At 44.2% G+C, this 20,450-nt stretch overlaps 1 protein-coding gene across 3 annotated transcripts in view; it reads left to right on the forward strand.

Annotated features, from left to right (window-relative positions):
- The window catches only part of LOC126455578 (uncharacterized), a 213,670-nt gene that overhangs the window by 119,092 nt on the left and 74,128 nt on the right, over positions 1 to 20,450 (forward strand). For all 3 annotated transcript variants that reach the window (XM_050091334.1, XM_050091335.1, XM_050091333.1), the window contains exon 3: positions 10,569 to 10,727. In XM_050091334.1, coding sequence (XP_049947291.1) covers positions 10,569 to 10,727 — 159 coding nt within the window. The remainder of the gene's footprint in view (positions 1 to 10,568; positions 10,728 to 20,450) is intronic.

Here is a 20,450-nt window from a genome sequence, read left to right on the forward strand (position 1 = left end):
AGCCAGATGGCAGTTATAAGAGTCGAGGGGCATGAAAGGGAATCAGTGGTTGGGAAGGGAGTGAGACAGGGTTGTGGCCTCTCCCCGATGTTATTCAATCTGTATATTGAGCAAGCAGTAAAGGAAACAAAAGAAAAATCAGAGTAGGGATTAAAATCCATGGAGAAGAAATAAAAACTTTGAGGTTCGCCGATGACATTGTAATTCTGTCAGAGACAGCAAAGGACCTGGAAGAGCAGCTGAACGGAATGGACAGTGTCTTAAAAGGAACATATAAGATGAACATCAACAAAAGCAAAACGAGGATAATGGACTGTAGTCGAAGTAAATCAGGTGATGCTGCGGGAATTAGATTAGAAAATGAGACACTTAAAGTAGTAAATAAGTTTTGCTATTTGGGGAGCAAAATATCTGATGATGGTCGAAGTAGAGAGGATATAAAATGTAGACTGGCAATGACAAAGAAAACGTTTCAGAAGAAGAGAAATTTGTTAACATCGAGTATAGATTTAAGTGTCAGGAAGTCGTTTCTGAAAGTATTTGTATGGAGTGTAGCCATGTATGGAAGTGAAACGTGGACGATAAATAGTTTAGACAGGAAGAGAATAGAAGCTTTCGAAATGTGGTGCTACAGAACAATGCTGAAGATTAGATGGGTAAATCACATAACTAATGAGGTATTGAATAGAATTGGGGAAAATAGGAGTTTGTGGCCCAACTTGACTAGAAGAAGGGATCGGTTGGTAGGACATGTTGTGAGGCATCAAGAGGTCACCAATTTAGTATTGGAGGGCAGCGTGGAGGATAAAAAATGTAGGGGGAGACCAAGAGATGAATACACTGAGCAGATTCAGAAGGATGTAGGTTGTAATAGGTACTGGGAGATGAAGAAGCTTGCACAGGAAGAGAAGCATGGAAAGCTGCATCAAACCAGTCTCTGGATTGAAGACCACAACAACAGCAGTGTTTCTTGAAGGATTGTAGTGCGAGTCGTTTACGAGATATCGCGTTTTGTAAAGTTTGCACACCGACACTTGTTTGTGCCACTCAGCCTGCATGGTTGCTTTGTACCATGTTGTTATGTTTGCTTACAGTGTGCTTGTGTGTTTCTTGAGTGCATTGCAACTTTATTTAGTGTGTCACAGTCCACGCAGCAGGTCGTGAACTGGTGATGGGATTTACTAATGCAGAAAAAGCCGACAGGCTCATCGTGTATGGAGAGTGTATAAACAATGCAGTTCGTTCTTGTACGATGTATGCAACAGGATATCCCAATAGACGTCAACCGGCTCGGCAATTGTTTATCAACCTCTCAACCAGTAACGTGAAAGTGGCAGTGTACACCTAGGCAACGTAACAGAAGGAAACAAGTGTCAACAGAAGAGAGGGAAATTATTGTCCTTGCTACTGCTGCAGTTGATCAGCACATTAGTTCCCGTGCAATCATACAAAGAAATGGCATGAGTCAGGTTAGTGTCTATGCATTCTCCATCGACATAGGTTCCATCCCTCTCAAACATTTCTCCATCAAGAGGGGCGTGGAAACGATTATAAGATTAGATTAGATTAGATTTAATTTCGTTCCAATTGGTCCGTAGTGAGGAGGCCCTCCAGGATGTAGGACATGTCAGAAAAACAACAATACATGACAAATATTTACAGCTCGAACAAATAAGCTAATGTACCATTCACAGGTCCCAAGTGGCATGGTCGTCATTTTTTAATGAACGCTATAAGGAAGACTCATGTTACAAATACTAATGCACTGAATTTAAAATAAAAAAGGTTTTATTGATTTATAAGGTAATAAATGTGTAATACAACTACTAAATACTTATTTATAATGAACACATTACTGCACTGAACTGGTGCAGAAGTTACATTGTACTTACACACACACACACACACACACACACACACTTATTTACAATGAACACGTTACTGCACTGAAATTGCAGTTAGTTCTACTGAGAAATTCATCAATGGAGTAGAAGGAGTTGGCCACCAATAAATGCTTTAGGCTTCTCTTAAATTGAATTTCATTGGTTGTTAAGCTTTTTACGGCTGCTGGCAAGTTATTGAAAATGTGTGTTCCTGAATAATGCACACCTTTTTGTATAAGACTATGTGACTTTAAATCCTTGTGAAGATTATTCTTATTTCTAGTACTGATTCCATGAATTGAGCTGTTGGGTTGAAAGAGTGATATATTTTTAATGACAAATTTCATTAAGAATAAATATATTGGGAAGCAGTAGTTAGTACCCATAGTTCCCTAAACAGTCTTCTGCAGGATGTTCTTGAGTTCACACCACATATAACTCTTACTGCACGTTTTTGTGCCCGGAAAACTGTAGCTTGGCTTGATGAATTGCTCCAAAAAATAATCCCATATGACATTATGGAATGAAAGTAAGCATAGTATGCCAGCTTTTTCATTTTTATATCCCCTATGTCTGACACAATTCCCATTGCAAATAGAGATTTGTTAAGACGCTTCAGCAGTTCTGTGGTGTGCTCCTCCCAGTTGAATTTATTATCAAGTTGTAATCCCAAGAATTTAACACTGTCCACTTCTTCTATCTGCTTGTCATCGTTGTTGTTGTTGTTGTGGTCTTCAGTCCTGAGACTGGTTTGATGCAGCTCTCCATGCTACTCTATCCTGTGCAAGCTTTTTCATCTCCCAGTACCTACTGCAACCTACATCCTTCTGAATCTGCTTAGTGTATTCATCTCTTGGTCTCCCTCTACGATTTTTACCCTCCACGCTGCCCTCCAATACTAAATTGGTGATCCCTTGATGCCTCAGAACATGTCCTACCAACCGATCCCTTCTTCTGGTCAAGTTGTGCCACAAACTTCTCTTCTCCCCAATCCTATTCAATACTTCCTCATTAGTTATGTGATCTACCCATCTAATCTTCAGCATTCTTCTGTAGCACCACATTTCGAAAGCTTCTATTCTCTTCTTGTCCAAACTATTTATCGTCCATGTTTCACTTCCATACATGGCTACACTCCATACGAATACTTTCAGAAATGACTTCCTGACACATAAATCTATACTGGATGTTAACAAATTTCTCTTCTTCAGAAACGCTTTCCTTGCCATTGCCAGCCTACATTTTATATCCTCTCTACTTCGACCATCATCAGTTATTTTGCTCCCCAAATAGCAAAACTCCTTTACTACTTTAAGTGCCTCATTTCCTAATCTAATTCCCTCAGCATCACCCGACTTAATTAGACTACATTCCATTATTCTTGTTTTGCTTTTGTTGATGTTCATCTTATATCCTCCTTTCAAGACACTGTCCATTCCATTCAACTGTTCTTCCAAGTCCTTTGCTGTCTCTGACAGAATTACAATGTCATCGGCGAACCTCAAAGTTTTTATTTCTTCTCCATGAATTTTAATACCTACTCCGAATTTTTCTTTTGTTTCCTTTACTGCTTGCTCAATATACAGATTGAACAACATCGGGGAGAGACTACAACCCTGTCTTACTCCCTTACCAACCACTGCTTCCCTTTCATGTCCCTCGACTCTTATAACTGCCATCTGGTTTCTGTACAAATTGTAAATAGCCTTTCGCTCCCTGTATTTTACCCCTGACACCTTTAGAATTTGAAAGAGAGTATTCCAGTCAACATTGTCAAAAGCTTTCTCTAAGTCTACAAATGCTAGAAACGTAGGTTTGCCTTTCCTTAATCTTTCTTCTAAGATAAGTCGTAAGGTCAGTATTGCCTCACGTGTTCCAGTGTTTCTACGGAATCCAAACTGATCTTCCCCGAGGTTGGCTTCTACTAGTTTTTCCATTCGTCTGTAAAGAATTCGTGTTAGTATTTTGCAGCTGTGACTTATTAAGCTGATAGTTCGGTAATTTTCACATCTGTCAACACCTGCTATCTTTGGGATTGGAATTATTATATTCTTCTTGAAGTCTGAGGGTATTTCGCCTGTTTCATACATCTTGCTCACCAGATGGTAGAGTTTTGTCAAGACTGGCTCTCCCACGGCCGTCAGTAGTGGCCGTCATCGTATGTTAGGCATATACTCGTGGGACACCCTTTACAAGTTCTGAACTGCATGTAGTGTGTTTTTTCAAAGTTTAGTGACAAAGAATTGGCTAGGAACCAGAGATTAATGTCCACAAATATTTTATTAGCTGACCTTTTTAAGACTACACTTGATTTGTTATTTATTGCAATGTTTGTATCATCGGCAAACAAAACGAACTTGGCTTCTGGTGATGTTACTGATGAAAGATCATTGATATACACAAGGAAAAGTAAGGGCACTAAAATGGGCTAGTAAACCGTCGAAACGTGCACTGTTGGTCTGTTGGCAAACCGCGCTGGCTTCGTCAGATGGAACGTCACGACCCATGGAGTGTAAACGCGTGGTGTATGATAGTGAACCATCAGCTCATAGACCCGTTTTTCATAGACGGAACACTGAACGCGCACAAGTATCGCAGCCTCCTAACAGATCATCTTCCACGGATGCTAGAAGACGTTCTTCTGCAAACTAGGCGGAACCTGTCGTACCAACATGATGAGTGTCCAGTCAGTAGTGCACAAAGTACTACACAATGTCGTCACAAATTGTTTCTTAATCATTGAACTAGACGCAGAGGACATGTACCTTGGCCGACCCGTTCCCAGGATTTGACGCCTGTAGAATTTTCCTGTGGGAAAAGTCATAGACTCTGTCTACAAGGACGTACCAACTACACCCGTTGGTATGCTACGACGTATCACTCCATCCTGCTCAGTTTTCTCCTCTGAAATGCTAGCAGGTGTGCAGCAGTCGTTCCATACCAGACTCGAAGCGTGTATTGCCACTTCCTGTGGTCATTTCCAACACAACTTGTGATGGTCAGTTGTCTCCTTAATGGTCAGAATCCGCATCACAAGTGTATACAAACGTGTCGTTCTTCAGCGTGTGCTACCACAGGTATTGTACAAGTGTCGGGGTGGGAAGTTTTCAGAATAGATCTCGTAAACGGCTCGGACTAAAATCCTGCAACAAACACCACTGACATTCTGATTTACGCTACTTTTAGTTTGTTAATGTCAACGGCATTTTTCCATTTAAAAAATGTGCTTTCATAAAAAATACATTTTCTAAGTATTATTACACTGCTGGCCATTAAAACTGCTACACCAAGAAGAAATGCAGATGACAAACGGGTATTCATTGGACAAATATAGTATACTAGAATTGACATGTGATTACATTTTCACGCAATTTGGGTGCATAGATCCTGAGAAATCAATACCCAGAACAACCACCTCTGCCCATAATAACCGCCTTGATCCGCCTGGGCATTGAGTCAAACAGAGCTTGGATAGCGTGTACAGATGCATCTGCCCATGCAGTTTCAACACGATACCACAGTTCATCAATAGTAGTGACTGGCGTATTGTGACGAGCCAGTTGCTCGGCCACCATCGACCAGACGTTTTCAATCGGTGAGAGATCTGGAGAATGTGCTGGCCAGGGCAGCAGTCGAACATTTTCTGTATCCAGAAAGGCCCGTACAGGACCTGCAACATGAGTTTGTGCATTATCCTGCTGAAATGTAGGGTTTCGCAGGGATCGAATGAAGGGTAGAGCCACGGGTCGTATTACATCTGAAATGTAACGTCCACTGTTCAAAGTGCCGTCAATGCGAACAAGAGGTGACCGAGACGTGTAACCAATGGCACCCCATACCATCACTCCGGGTGATAAGCCAGTATGTCGATGACGAATACACACTTCCAATGTGCGTTCACCGCGATATCGCCAAACACGGATGCGACCATCATGATGCTATAAACAGAACCTGGATTCATCCGAGAAAATGACGTTTTGCCATTCGTGCATCCAGGTTCGTCGTTGAGTACACCATCGCAGGCGCTCCTGTCTGTGATGCAGCGTCAAGGGTAACCGCAGCCACGGTCTCCGAGCTGATAGTCCATGCTGCTGCAAACGTCGTCGAATTGTTCGTGCAGATGGTTGTTGTCTTACAAACGTCCCCATATGTTGACTCAGGGATCGAGACGTGGCTGCACGATCCGTTACAGCCATGCGGATAAGATGCCTGTCATCTCGACTGCTAGTGATACGAGGCCGTTGGGATGCAGCACGGCATTCCGTATTACCCTCCTGAACCAACCGATTCCATATTCTGCTAACAGTCATTGGATCTCGACCAACGCGAGCAGCAGTGTCGCGATACGATAAACCGCAATCACGATTGGCCACAATACGACCTTTATCAAAGTCGGAAACGTGATGGTACGCATTTCTCCTCCTTACACGAGGCATCACAACAACGTTTCACCAGGCAACGCCGGTCAACTGGTGTTTGAGTATGAGAAATCGGTAGGCAACTTTCCTCATGTCAGCACGTTGTAGGTGTCGCCACCGGCGCCTACCTTGTGTGAATGCTCTGAAAAGCTAATCATTTGCATATCACAGCATCTGCTTCCTGTCGGTTAAATTTCCCGTCTGTGGCACGTCATCTTCGTGGTGTAGCAATTTTAATGACCAATAGTGTACAATCTGTTGATTGGCTAACAATACGAGACCTTGGTTACCAATCCATTTTCAGGAAACCGCACCTCAGTAGCACATTTCCGCAAAATTTATGGTGCAAGTTTTGGGTGATATACACTGTAATCTATTCTACAGCTATATTACAGTAACTCGCCACTTCACGTAATCTAGCTCAGCCTGTGCAGTACGCAACCAGGCTTATGGGAAGTAGCAGCAGTTCAGTTAGCAACATTGTTGTAGACACATTCCGAGTGCATAAGCATACTGAAAATCCTGCACATAATAGCCATTTATATAACGGTGCACTAGTGTGTGCATGTGAGATTGTGATGTTTGACATAAATAAATACGTAGAATATAACTCGAGGAGTTAACGATATAGGAATTGAGGACTTCAAGAAGTAGTTTTAAAATATAATCTGAAAATACATACAAAATATACCTGCAACAATTACAAATGTAATGTATTCTGCGACAAGCGTAGGCTGCACGGACAGTTGTTTCCCTAAGCAACTGACCTCTATCTAAAGATCAAATTTTTCTCAAACCCGGTAAACAAATGAATGGTGAACATAAGGAATAACCAAAAGAATATCGTACTTAACCTCAATTAATACAGATTATTACAATACTGTATCACAGTACAAATTGAATTGTGGAAGTCTAAAGATGTGTGTGTGTTTTCAATAAGCAATAGGATACTAAGTATTTGGTACACAGTAAAAAGTGAGGCAACGAAAAGAGCTCAAAGAAATGATTTAAAAAAAATGAAAAATATTGCAAATGTACTAGAAGTGTTTTATTGGTCAGTTTCTACTACCGGTTACATTCTAACGCAGCATGGTGACTACAGATTTTACTCTTCAGTCATTTAACTAATGTTCGGGTTAATTGATGAAGGACTTTAAATTACTGAGGAGTATTTCTTTACAGAATAAAATACATACAATAAAAAAGTTTTGCATCATCTCGGTTCCTAGAAATCCGGAACCTGTACAAAAAATTGGAATAGAGATCAACATAAACTTCATTTCCGCCTTTTTATTGCTCATTAAAACCACACATTGCATGTTGTACCACCATACAGCAAGACCTTCAGATGAGGTGGTCCAGATTGCTGTATACACCAGAACCTCTAATACCCAGTAGCACGTCCTCTTGAATTGATGCATGTCTGTATTCGTCGTGGCATACTGTCCACAAGTTCATCAAGGCACTGTCGCTCCAGATTGTCCCACTCCCCAACGGCGATTTGCCGTAGATCCCTCAGTTCGATAGGGTTCATGTCTGTAGAACATGCTGGCCACTCTAATCGGGCAATGTCGTTATCCTGAAGGAAGTCATTCACAAGATGTGCACGATGGGGGCGCGAATTGTCGTCTATGAAGACAAATGCCTCGCTAATATGCTGCCGATATGGTTGCACTGTCTGTCGGAGGATGGCATTCGCCTATCGTCCAGTACTTACGGCGCCTTCCATGACCACCAGCGGCGTACGTCGGCCCCACATAATGCTACCCTAAGACAGCAGGAAACCTCCACCTTGCTGCACTCGCTGGACAGTGTGTCTAAGGCGTTCAGCCTGACTGGGTTGCTTCCAAACACGTCTCCGACGATTGTCTGGTTGAAGGCATATGCGACCCTCATCGGAGAAGAGAACGTGATGCCAATCCTGAGCGGTCCATTCGGCATGTTGTTGGACCCATCTGTACTGCACTGCATGGTGTCGTGGTTACAAAGATGGATCTCGCCTTGGACATCGGAAGTGAAGTTGCGCATCATGCAGCCTATTGCGCAAAGTTTGAGTCGTAACATGACGTCCTGTGGCTGCACGAAAAGCATCATTCGACATGGTGGCATTGCTGTCAGGGTTCCTCCGAGCCATAATCCGTAGGTAGCGGTCATCCACTGCAGTAGTAGTCCTTGGGCGGCCTGAGCGAGGCATTTCATCGACTGTTCCTATTCCTCTGTATCTCCTCCATATCCGAACAACATCGGTTTGGTTCACTGCGAGACGCCTGGACGCTTCCCTTGTTGAGAGCCCTTCCTGATACAAAGTAACAATGCGGACTTTATCGAATCGCGGTATTGACCGTCTACGCATGGTTGAACTACAGACAACACGAGCTGTGTACCTCCTTCCTGGTGGAATGACTGGAACTCATCGGCTGTCGGACCGCCTCCGTCTAATAGGCTCTGCCGTGCATGGTTGTTTACATCTTTGGGCGGGTTTAATGACGTCTCTGAACAGTCAAAGGGATTGTGACTGTGATACAAAATCCACAGTCATCGTCTGTCTTCAGGAGTTTTGGGAACTGGGGTGATGCAAAACTTTTATTGATGTGTATTCGTTTTTCCTTTCAACTTGTGTACTTAGGTTACAGAAGTCATGGGATACCTCCTAACATCGTGTCGGACCTCCTTTTGCCGGCGTAGTGCAACAACTTGACGTTGTATATACTCAGTAAGACATTGGAAGTATCCTGCAAAAATATTGAGCCGGCTGCCTCTATAGCCGTCCAAAACTGCAAAAGTGCTGCCAGTGCAGGATTTTGTGCATGAACTAACCTCTCGATTACCATAAATATTCAATGGGATTCATGTCGTTGCGATTTGGGTGGCCAAATCATTCGCTAGAATTGTCCATAATGTGTTTCAGACCAGTCGTGAATAGCTGTGGCCCGGTGACACGACGCCATTGTTTGCGAACATGACATCCGTGAATGGCTGCAAATGGTCTCCAAGTAACCGAATGTAACCATTTTCACTCAACGAACGGTTCACTTGAACCAGAGGACCCAGTCTGTTCCAAGTAAACAGTCCACACCATTATGGAGCCACCACCAGCTTACACAGTGCCTTGTTGACGACTTGGGTCCATGGCTTTGTGGGGTCTGCGCCAGACTCGAATCAAACCACCAGCTCTTAGTAACTGAAATCGGGACTCACCTGATCAGGCTACTGTTTTCCAGCTGTCTATGATCCAACCGATATGGTCACAAGCCCAGGAGAGGCGCTGCAGGCAATGCGGTGATTTTAGCAAAGGCACTCGCGTCGGTCGTCTGCTGCCAAGGCCCACTGACGCCATCGATTCGTACGTCATAGATTCATCGTACGTCCCACATTTATTTCTGCGGTTATTTCACTCAGCGTTGCTTGTCTATTGGCACGGACAATTCTGGGCATAAGTCGATGCTCTCGGTCGATAAGCGAAGGCCGTCGGCCACTGCGCTGTCCGTGCTGAGAGGTGATGCCTGAAATTTGATATTCTTGGCACATTCTTTACATCGTGGATCTCTGAATACTGAATTTCTTAAGATTTCCGAAATGGAATGCCCCATGCACCTAGCTCCAGCTACGACTCCACGTTCAAAGTCTGTTAGTTCCTGTCGTGCGGTCATTATCACGTCGGAAACCTTCTCGCATGAATCACCGATTAGAAATGACAGCTCCTTCAATGCCCTGCCCCTTTATACCTCTTGTACGCGATACTACGGTCACTTGTATATGTGCATATCGCTATCCCATAACTTCTGTCATATATATATATATATGCAGCCCCACAACGTCTTGAGAGAAGGGTTGAAACGTCCAACGGTGTCAGCACTGTGAAAGGTTCGCAAGAGGATCTCCCCCTTGTTCATCGCATTGCATATATATATATATATATATATATATATATATATATATATATATATATATTAACGCTCACATTTTCATCTCTGAAAAATGTATACAGAAAATTGAGTTTGCAGAGTAGTAAAGACATTTCATTGCATTGGTTAAGAAAGTATTGCGGAGATGTATATCGTTTCCATTAGCTAAGTGACGGGTGCAACAATTTCTTTAAATTTACTACTTTCTTTTTGCTCACACGCAGTATGTTGCGCTTTTGGAAGGTCACTACATATTTGTACATGTTTGGACTAAGTGTTCTCCAGACTTGTCTCCTAGTGACCTTCACTCAGAAAGTTTTTCAACAACAGTTCTAAACTGACTTGCAGTGGTTTCGTTGCAGGTGGAGATCATCATTTTCAAGTGGGGCAGTACTGGTGGATGGAGTCAAATTTACCACCTGAACTACACCAAACCGTACGAGTACACGAAGACTAATTTTCCTTTGGTCTTTGATCTTTTCTTTGTGGAGATAGGCATGGACAAAAAGCCACTGACCCCTGTAAGTATTCCATCAGGACACTAAAATGAGTATGACTTAAGAAGGATGAACAGTAATCGGAACTTAAGATATCTGAAAAATTAATGTTGTTGCTAGGCTCATAATAGTATGTGTACATCTGGAAAAGATGCAGATTTTTTTAGTTAATGTGTTTTTTTGAAACTATGCGATGCCTTTAGAGAACTGCAAAAAGAATACATCATGTTTGGCAATATTCATGGTGCTACCCACACTCATTTGTTGAGCACGCTAGAAATGCACCTTCGGAAATTTCACACCAGCTCAGGAGCTGCTCTAGCATCTGACGGTCCGACACCTCTTATGTGGCGTTTGCTTGCCTTCAGGCAACAGAGCAGTCGCCAGACTGAATTTGCGTCTAAGCTTCTGACAGGTACATTTGTAAAATGCACAAGAAAGTTGAGTCGTTGGTACCAAGGGTGTTACCGAATTGGAAGATCTTAGAGGCACCCTTTGTCGTTTTATTCACCCATTTGTAAGTGTATCCAGAGTAAAAACGCCACGGGAGAGTAGAAAACATGAAGGCTGAAAATGCACAGGTGCCCTTTTCTGCTTCGGATCGCGTTCAAATGGTTTTAAACGGTCCCTATTGGTTTCAGCTCCTACACGAGAGCAAAAATTTTGGTCGCGCTGCACTCCGAAGGGATGCGAACACGTTCACTGGGGATGCAGCCCCACAACGTCTTGAGAGAAGGGTTAAAACGTCCAACGGTGTCAGCACTGTGAAAGGTTCGCAAGAGGATCTCCCCCTTGTTCATCGCATTGCGAACTGTAGCTTTCAGTCGGGAAAAGTGTGGAAATCAACCCTCATCCTCCCCCCTCCCCCCCCCCCCACCCACACACACACACACACACACACACCAGCGAAAGGAGTGGTTTCATTAGCATCCTTTATACTGGCCGCTGAGGCCTCTTCGTGTCAGTTCTGAGTGGCGGTGGGTCTGAAATGTTTTCCTTGGCCACCCATAAGAATACGGCGTGGTTTCAACGCTTGGTGTCACGCTTCTAACCTCTGCCGCAGAGACGTCAAAAGATGGCGTGAAATGTGTGTAAGAGGGGCTGTGACGACCTTCCAATCGTGTGACACGGCCATGGTGGTGTTGAGCAGAATTGTGGTGAAATTTTGTGGCAATGAGTCATCATTAAGCCGCCTTACACCTCAGATGAACTTCTGATCTATGGCTTTTTTTCGCATGTGTTGGCACCTTGCTGTTTGAAGCGTCGCCTAGCTCCATGGTGACGTCACAGGGCGCCGCGCTTTTGCACCATTACGGAGCTAGGTTGTAGGCACCATTGAGTCAAATTTCAAACTTACGTTTCCCAATGGGAGACAATTACGGGGTTTCGAAGACGTGATCCTTTAATATTGTTGCACAGTGTATAAGAAATGGACGTCTGTGAGATAGGTACATACTTATTCAATGCAGAAGCTTACGTACACCCCATTGTGAAATGGGGCCTTCCCTCTGTCGAGCGATAGGAGCTGTTTTAAAATTTCGCGTTTACTTTGTTTTGTGACGTAGCGGTTGTGAGGCCTTACGTGTAGTTGAGTTAGACACCATCTCACTTTTTCTGCTGATCATACTGAAACGCCCGCTAAACCCGCTGGGCAGAACAGGTAATTGGGATTGTGGGAAAGGGCCAAATAAGTTTGGGGTCAGTTTCACCTTCTAATTGTAATTTAATAACACATTTACAACCAAAGCGGCACATAGCCGAACCTTTACCAAATGCAACTCTTTCACGGCTGAAGGCCTCGAAACAAGAAATCTTAGAAACCAACAAGATAAAAATGCAGTTAAAATAGCAAATAAAATAATTAAAAAAACATATCACAGCTAGGTGTAAAGGCTCAAGGCAAAGTAGATAGAACAAACATATGCAAGGTACAATACAAATGGCTTAAGGCCACAATTAAAATTCAAAATTTTAAAATAAATTACCATAATATTTTAAAAGCAGAATGCCGCAATGTTTAAGTTTGAAAGATAATTTTAAGAATAAAGTTGCAAGGCCAAAAGCCCACAATTAATTTTCCAAAATTTTTAAAGAAATATAACCATAAGCCTTAAATTTTAAATAGCTGGAAACAGATAATGAAACACTGGTGGGAAAGACAATAAAGACAATGGCACTCACAAGCCTCCAGGGAGGTCGGTCTGCCCTCGTTCACTTTGGTGAGACAGGTGGTGAGTCCAACTACACTTGATCCGTCGGACCCCAACCAGGGGACAGCCACTGACCGACCGACACAACAACTTGCTTGCCATCAACCAGTACATGACAACTCAAACACAAAAGGTTACGAACGTGGTAATCCGCAATGATGTATGTATTAGCTGACAAAATTACACACCATGTTGGACAGTGGCAACAGGTGAGGAAAGGACACTGCCTGAAATTACGTTAGCGGCCAGGGCAGGTAACCGGAACACTAACAGCCACAAGGCAGAAAATTCCGCTGGTACACTTGAATTTGAAATAAGGTAATATAGTTAACTTCACCCAAAAAGAACACTCCTTCAATTTACGTCAGTGGCCAGGGCATGTAACCAGAACACTAATGGCCACAAGGCAGAAAATTCCGCTGGCGCACTCGAATTGTAGTCAACCAATAAAGTTAATTGCACCGCATGGCGACTAAATTTCAGCAATAGAAACACTCGGTGTTGCTCACAGGAAAACCTCCCCAACTGCGAACCACTGAAAGGAACCATCACAACATTAATGGACGTGGCTTGGGTAGTTGAAACCACTACTCAACTTTGGCGTCCTGGGTCGGTGAACCACGAAGCTCATAGCGATCGGACAGCTCCACACACACACCGACATTGCGCAGCGACCGCCAGCGGACCCAGCCGTCTGCACCGAGCGGAGATAACTTCTCTGGTCCGCAGCAACCGACCGACTTCTTTCAGAATGCTGACAACTTCTAAAATAGTCGTCAGTGGAAATAACACCAACTGCACACACAACCTGACAAACACATGCATGAAGACCGAAACAATACCTAACAGTAACTAAGCGCGCACAAAGACGATTCGGGAGTCGATGCACACACACACAGATGGCTCATGAACGACTGGCGAGCCAAAACGTGCCGTCCGGCAGGACGACCAACTGACGATCCACCAAGACCGTGGCCCGGCTCAAGTGATGCGTGGCGGCAACGGTTGGGCGAGCCATGTCGATGCAGACCTCACTGCTGCTCCAACCCGACTGCAGTAGTGCCGCATTGCAACTCCCCGACTGGCAGGTCCGGACTGCGCTCCAGACGGGTACCAACTGGCTGGCAGCCCGAACTCGCGACCCGAACTCCCTTACGACAGACAACGACCGGGCAGTAATAGCAATCCGGCACAGATACTACGAGAAGGGATATATCGATACGCGCTGCTAGCGCTGTTCACAGTCAGGCAAAGCAGCAACTCAGTGACAGTAGTAATTTAAATTAACGTAACGAGGTGGAAGTACGTTAAAAACAGGGTGTAAAATACATGATGGCGGGAACACGAGCCATGCACGGCTCAACCTCCCACCCCTCAAACAAGAACCCGGGTGTGATATGCCGAAATAATTTAACTAGCAGGCACAAGAAAATAGTCGACAAAGGCCGCAAGCGAAACACTCGGTCGGACCCACCCCTGCAGAGGAAACATGCCCACTGGCTACCTGACTTCCCTGCCCCGGGAAGATACCGACCTAAGTCTGGCAAGACGACCAATTCACAGCCATTGCTAAGCCAACAAGGAAAATAGAGAGACACTCTTCGAACTTCAACAATGCAGTGGAAACATTCCCCAGGCAACCCGACAGCCCTACACAGTAGAAGGCACTGAGCTAAGCCTCACAAGATGACCAAAGAGCTACCAGAACTTTAAGGTAATGTCTGAACGGATTACCAGTGCCCGCACTCAATCCAGCTGACTGTCACCAGGTTGGGTTCCCTCTAGAAGACAAATAGTGTCTTGAAGGCCTTCAATAGCCTTAAAGGAAACCCAATTGCCGCTCCTGTCTCTCCGATCACAGCCGACGTGACGCCAACCGGCTGCAGCATGCCAGCGCGCGAACGTGCTACCAGTTCTGGAGCACTGCCCTCAGTCGGCTGACGCCTTACTGCCAACTCATAAACGAGACGCTCTCTTCTCAGCAGGCCAATCCTCGGACCCTGTCTGACTGCCATTATCTTAACACCTGAAACAATAACAAGCCAAACAGTACGATGCCACAGACACAATCGGAACAAGAGTGATAGTGACCGTAACTAAGTGTAACCACGCTCTGCTACCAGTGAAACGCCAGCTAAACCCGTTGGGCAGAACAGGTGACTAGGATTATGGAAAGGGCCAAATAAGGTTGGGGTAAGTTTCACGTTAACATTGTAGTTTTTTATAATCTAATTACACATTTACAACCAAAGAGGCACATAATCGAACCTTTACAACTACGAGTCTCAAAATGCAAGGCCTCCAAACAAGAAATCTTAAAAATCAACGAGATAAAAATGCAGTTAAAATAGGCTGTAAAATAATTAAAACATAAAAAGCCTCAAGGTAAAAGTGGATAGAACAGGCATATGCAAGGTGCAATACAAACGGCTGAAGGCCCACAATAAAATTTTCAAGATTTTAAAATAAATTACCATAACCTTTCAAAGGCAAGGACGCAATGTTTAAGCTTGAAAGGTAATTTCTAGAATAAGGTTCCAAGCTGTAATGTTTAAGGTTGAAAGGTAATTTTAAGAACAAATTTCCAAGGCTGAAGGCCCACAATTAATTTACCAAAATTAAAAAAAATAACCTTAAGCCTTAAATTTTAAGTAACTGACACCAGACTAAAAGAAATGACAACACAATGGCAATTACCTTTTAGCAAATATCCACTTGCTGGAATTCAAACTTTTTTACATAAAACACAGTAAAAGTAAGAAATTTTTCTTTTATCATTGGCTATGATAGATTATAAACTGACAATTAAACATTGGTGAGAAAGACAGTAAAGACAACAGCACTCAGAAGCCTTCAGTGGGTCGGTCTGCCCTCGTTCACTCAGGTGAGGCAGGTGGTGAGCCCAAGTACACTTGATCCGTCGGAACCCAACCAGGGGACAGCCACTGACCGACCGACACAACGATTTGCTTGTCACCAATCGGTACATGAGAATTCAAACACAAAATGTGACTGCCGTGATTATCCACAGACAAATATGTATATGTATTAAGCTGTCAAAATTACACACCGTGTTGGACAGCGACAACAGGTGAGGAAAGGACACTGCCTAAAATTACATTAGTGGCCAGGGCAGGTAACCAGAACAGTAACGGCCACAAGGCAGAAAATTCCGCTAGTGCACTTGAATTGTAATCAAGCAATATAGTTAATTGCAACACATAGCAGCTAAATTTCCCCAACAGAAACACTCGGTGTTGCTCACAGGAAAACATCCCCAACTGCGAACCACCGAAACGAACCACACAACACGAATGGACGTGGCTTGGGTAGTTAAAACCACTACTGAACTTTGACGTTCTGGGTTGGTGAACCACGAAGCTCGTAGCGATCAGACAGCTCCACACACGCTCTGACACTGCGCAGGGACCCCCAGCAGACCCAGCCGACTGCACCGGATGGAGATGACTTCCCTGGTCCGCAGCAACCGACCGACTCCTCTTAGAATGCCGACAACATCTAAAATAGTCGCCAGTGAAAATAACACCAATTACACACACAAATTGACAAACACACAAAGACCTGAACGATACACAACAGTAACTAAGCACGCTCGAAGACAAATCGGGAATCGATGCACACACACACAGCCGACTCATGAACGATCGGCGAGCCAAAACGCGTCGTCCACTAGGACGACCGACCGACGATCGACCAAGACCGTGGCCCGGTTCAAGTGATGCATGGCGGCAATGGTCGGGCGAGCCATGTCGACGCAGACCTCACTGCTGCTCCAACCCGACTGCACTATTGCTGCATTGCAACTCCCCGACTAGCAGGTCCGGACTGCGCTCCAGACACGTTCCAACTGACTGGCATCCCGAACTCCCGACGCGAACTCTCTTACGACAGACAGCGATCGGGCAGTAATAGCAGTCAAGCAAAGATACTACGAGAGGGGATATATAGATATGCGCTGCTACCGCTGGCGCTACGGTCGCAGGTTCGAATCCTGCCTCGGGCATGGATGTGTGTGATGTCCTTAGGTTAGTTAGGTTTTAAGTAGTTCTAAGTCCTAGGGGACTGGTGACGACAGATGTTGTCCCACGGTGCTCAGAGCCATTTGAACCATTTTTTGCTACCGCTGGTCACGGTCAGGCAAAGCAGCAACTCAGTGACAGTAGTAATTTAAATCAACGTAGTGAGGTGGAAGTACGTTAAAAACAGGATGTAAAATACATGATGGCGGGAACACGAGCGACGCACGGCTCACATACGGTCTGCTGTGGCAGGTATCACAAAATGCGCTTACCTCTCTCTGTTCAGCGTGCCACTATTCTGCCTCCTGGTTGAAACTCTTCGGCAACTACCCGCTCGTTGATACACGCTGCATGATGCACGCTGTTTTGCATAACTTGAGTTCAAAAGAACTGCTGAAAGCACTTCAAAGGGCCGAGCAGAGACACCTCTGCGTGGAGTCAGGTTAGCTGTTGGGAAGCTGTTAAGCGCCAACGACGCCAATAAGACATTATTAGAGTTCAGTTCTTTATTCTCAATGTTTACAAGTCGTCCTTCTTCTTGGCTGTTGCTAATTCAACTGCATGTTGGGTTCTAGCTGACTTCCGCCGAGTCAGCCCAGCGTTTGCAGGCCCAGAAGGTGATATCGGAAATCCTGGCGGTGTTCGGGACGGTGGCTGTTCACTCCAACACGGATCCCACTCTGAATTCTATAATGACCCTTGATGATCCATCCGCGATGTAGCTGGTGTCGGTAGTCGTATGGTCGGTTGATCTCCTCCCTAACCCTGGTAGCTTTCAGCACCCAAAGGTCTCTCGGTGTTAAACAGGAACGCAGACTCCAAGAGGCAATGTTGCTGCCTTCCACCTTGCACTCCGGTATTGACAGCACTATCGGAAGACAGTCAGTTTCTCCATCAGTAGATGGTGTGCAATGAGCAGCGTGAAGTTCACCTGGTGGGGGCCATTAATTTGAGTACATCTTCGGCTAGTTCATAGACTGTGCCGGAGCATCTAGGAGATAGATCCACTACAGTATCGTAAACATGGGATCGAGGGCTATTGCTGCGAATGCCATCGGTCCGAATGATCAACTCGTGACAAAATCTGGAGTACTGGAGTATTTAAAGGAAGTTAGCGTAAGGCTATGGAGACGCCTGCTCCCCCTCTCGATGGAGAGACTGACCAGCAGACGCAAGACGAAGAGACGCCCACCGAGACAACCTCACACGATGAGGAAGAGCAGGAGGAAGAATTGCACGAATGCCTGCCGCTCCCAAACGAGCGCAGCGTGCAGGCTGTGCTAAAGAAGACATCCGTGTCATTTCGAGACGGGACGTACCCACGCCTAAACAACCCATTTCCTTTTACCCCTCCGGACATTCCTAAACCTCCTCTTCCCCATAAACCGCATGATGTCGGCGAAGTTCGCGACCTCACGGTTGGTGTCATACCGAAGACGGAGCTTAGGATCACAAATACCAATCCTGTATTCAACCCTGACAACTGGGTACATATTTTCCGTATTTCAGGAAACTGGTTGAAGGAGGAATGGCGGCTGAGAAGAAAGAAGCCTCCCCCTGAGGATACGCCAGCCATCGAGTACTTCAACAACCCGAAGAAGAAGAAGTTAATTTAACCGCTAGCTTGCTTGCTGCCATGGTTTCTTTCTACAGGAGCACAACACCAGGACAATTGATCAAAAGAAGCCCACTATCATCAGCCAGAGAACACTGAGGGGAAATAGCAGCCATCTGCTTACTCTCCAGCACATCGGACCATATGAGAGGTCCGTCTGTCTTGCGACCTGCGAGAGGCCATGACGCAAAGCTCGGTTCATATGCATAATGACCGAATGTGTCCTCCTCATTCTGCTACATTCATTTAACCGGCTGTTAACTGCTGTGTCGATCCCTCGCTATGTGCTCTTATGAAATAGATACAGTTTACTTCAATGTGCCTTACAAGCTAACGAATATGCTTGTCTTGCTTTGTTCAGTTTTCCGTCCTCCTTACCACTAAATGCTTATTCCTTACTTGGTAGACAGTGCCATCGACCTGACCTACTTGCGACATAATGCGCTTCCTGCTTCCGCCACTGTTTCTGGTACGACTTGAATTTGCCTGAAGCAATGTGAGTTTCGATAATATTTTTCTAATTTCCACCCTTACTATTCTGCGCCTAAAAGTATTTAAACACAAATAAATGAAAAACTTAGCTTACCACACTACTTTTTATAATTATTTTTTAAATTAAATTATTACGAGTATAATAATTTTATGTCGCTCAACGGCCAAGTGTACCTCTTTTAGTTAAATGCTATGTCGGTGACTTGCGTGTCCCAATTATTACCATCATATCCTTTCCCTGATTTTGTACCTGTAGCACTGTGGGCTTTAAATTCATCATTAGTCTTTCTAACAGCTCTGTCCGCCATAAAGTATCATCACGTCCCTTATTTGCTGCCCAGAAATAATTTTTGAGTTATGGATAACGAGTTTATTTTGCTCTATGACTGGAAGTTTGCGCCATATGCAGAGCTACTTTAGCCTTTGCACTGAGATTTTAATTATATGCTCAATTTTAAATTCAAATTTTAAAAGATGCATTTCTTGAATGACGTTGCATCAGACTGGAATGGAACAGATTGAAATGTGGACTCCCATCTGTGCCTCACTTTAAATTATTTTTATATGTGTCATTTTTGCATTCGTGCCACAGTCGAAAGGTATAATTTAAGATTTGTGCCTTAATTTTGTCGTCTACCGCTTGTAATCCGCCTTTACCAAGGTGCATTTGGGCAGACATCTTCCACTGGTTGATTTTAAGCATAATAAAAACGTTCTGTGACAATTCAGTGGGTAAATCGTCCCCTTGATGATCAATAATATTGCGCAATATTTCTTGATGCTCAATAACATGGAATATGTGGGGGTTATGTTAGACGTTGCGCAGTAGTATTGAGAACATAAAAACCTTTTGAAATACATTGCTATGTCCAGGAATACTGGGTGTTTCAATAGCGGGGTTTCAATGCTTCGTAGCATTTATTAAATCCAGTTCATAACCAACGCATCAAATGACAGAGATACTCAAACAGTTTTAATTGTCTTCTGCGTGCATGTCCATGCACTGTTCCTGTGTCTTCCGTCAGAAAGCGCTAGCAACAAAGATGGCAGTTACTGAACAGAAAGATTTTTGTGGTTTACAGTTTGCAAGGACTGAATCTGTTGGTCCAGTGCACGTGTTTTCCCTATTAAGTTCCATTGCAACCCTCTAAGTGATAATGGCATCTATAGACAGTATCATCAATTTGAAAAAAACTGGCTGTCTTTTCAAAGATCAGAGTACAGTACACTCAAGAGTGACTGAAGAATACGCTGAACGAGTGAGAGAGTCTTCCACTCGTAGCCCCAAAAAGTGTGGAAAGCTAGCCGTCAATTACCAGTTCCAGTAACGTCTATATGCAGACTTTTAAACAGACGCTTACAACCACGTCCTTATCGTTTGCAGTTTTTA

This window comes from Schistocerca serialis, chromosome 2, assembly GCF_023864345.2.
Source record: "Schistocerca serialis cubense isolate TAMUIC-IGC-003099 chromosome 2, iqSchSeri2.2, whole genome shotgun sequence".
In the NCBI taxonomy this organism is placed as follows: domain Eukaryota; kingdom Metazoa; phylum Arthropoda; class Insecta; order Orthoptera; family Acrididae; genus Schistocerca; species Schistocerca serialis.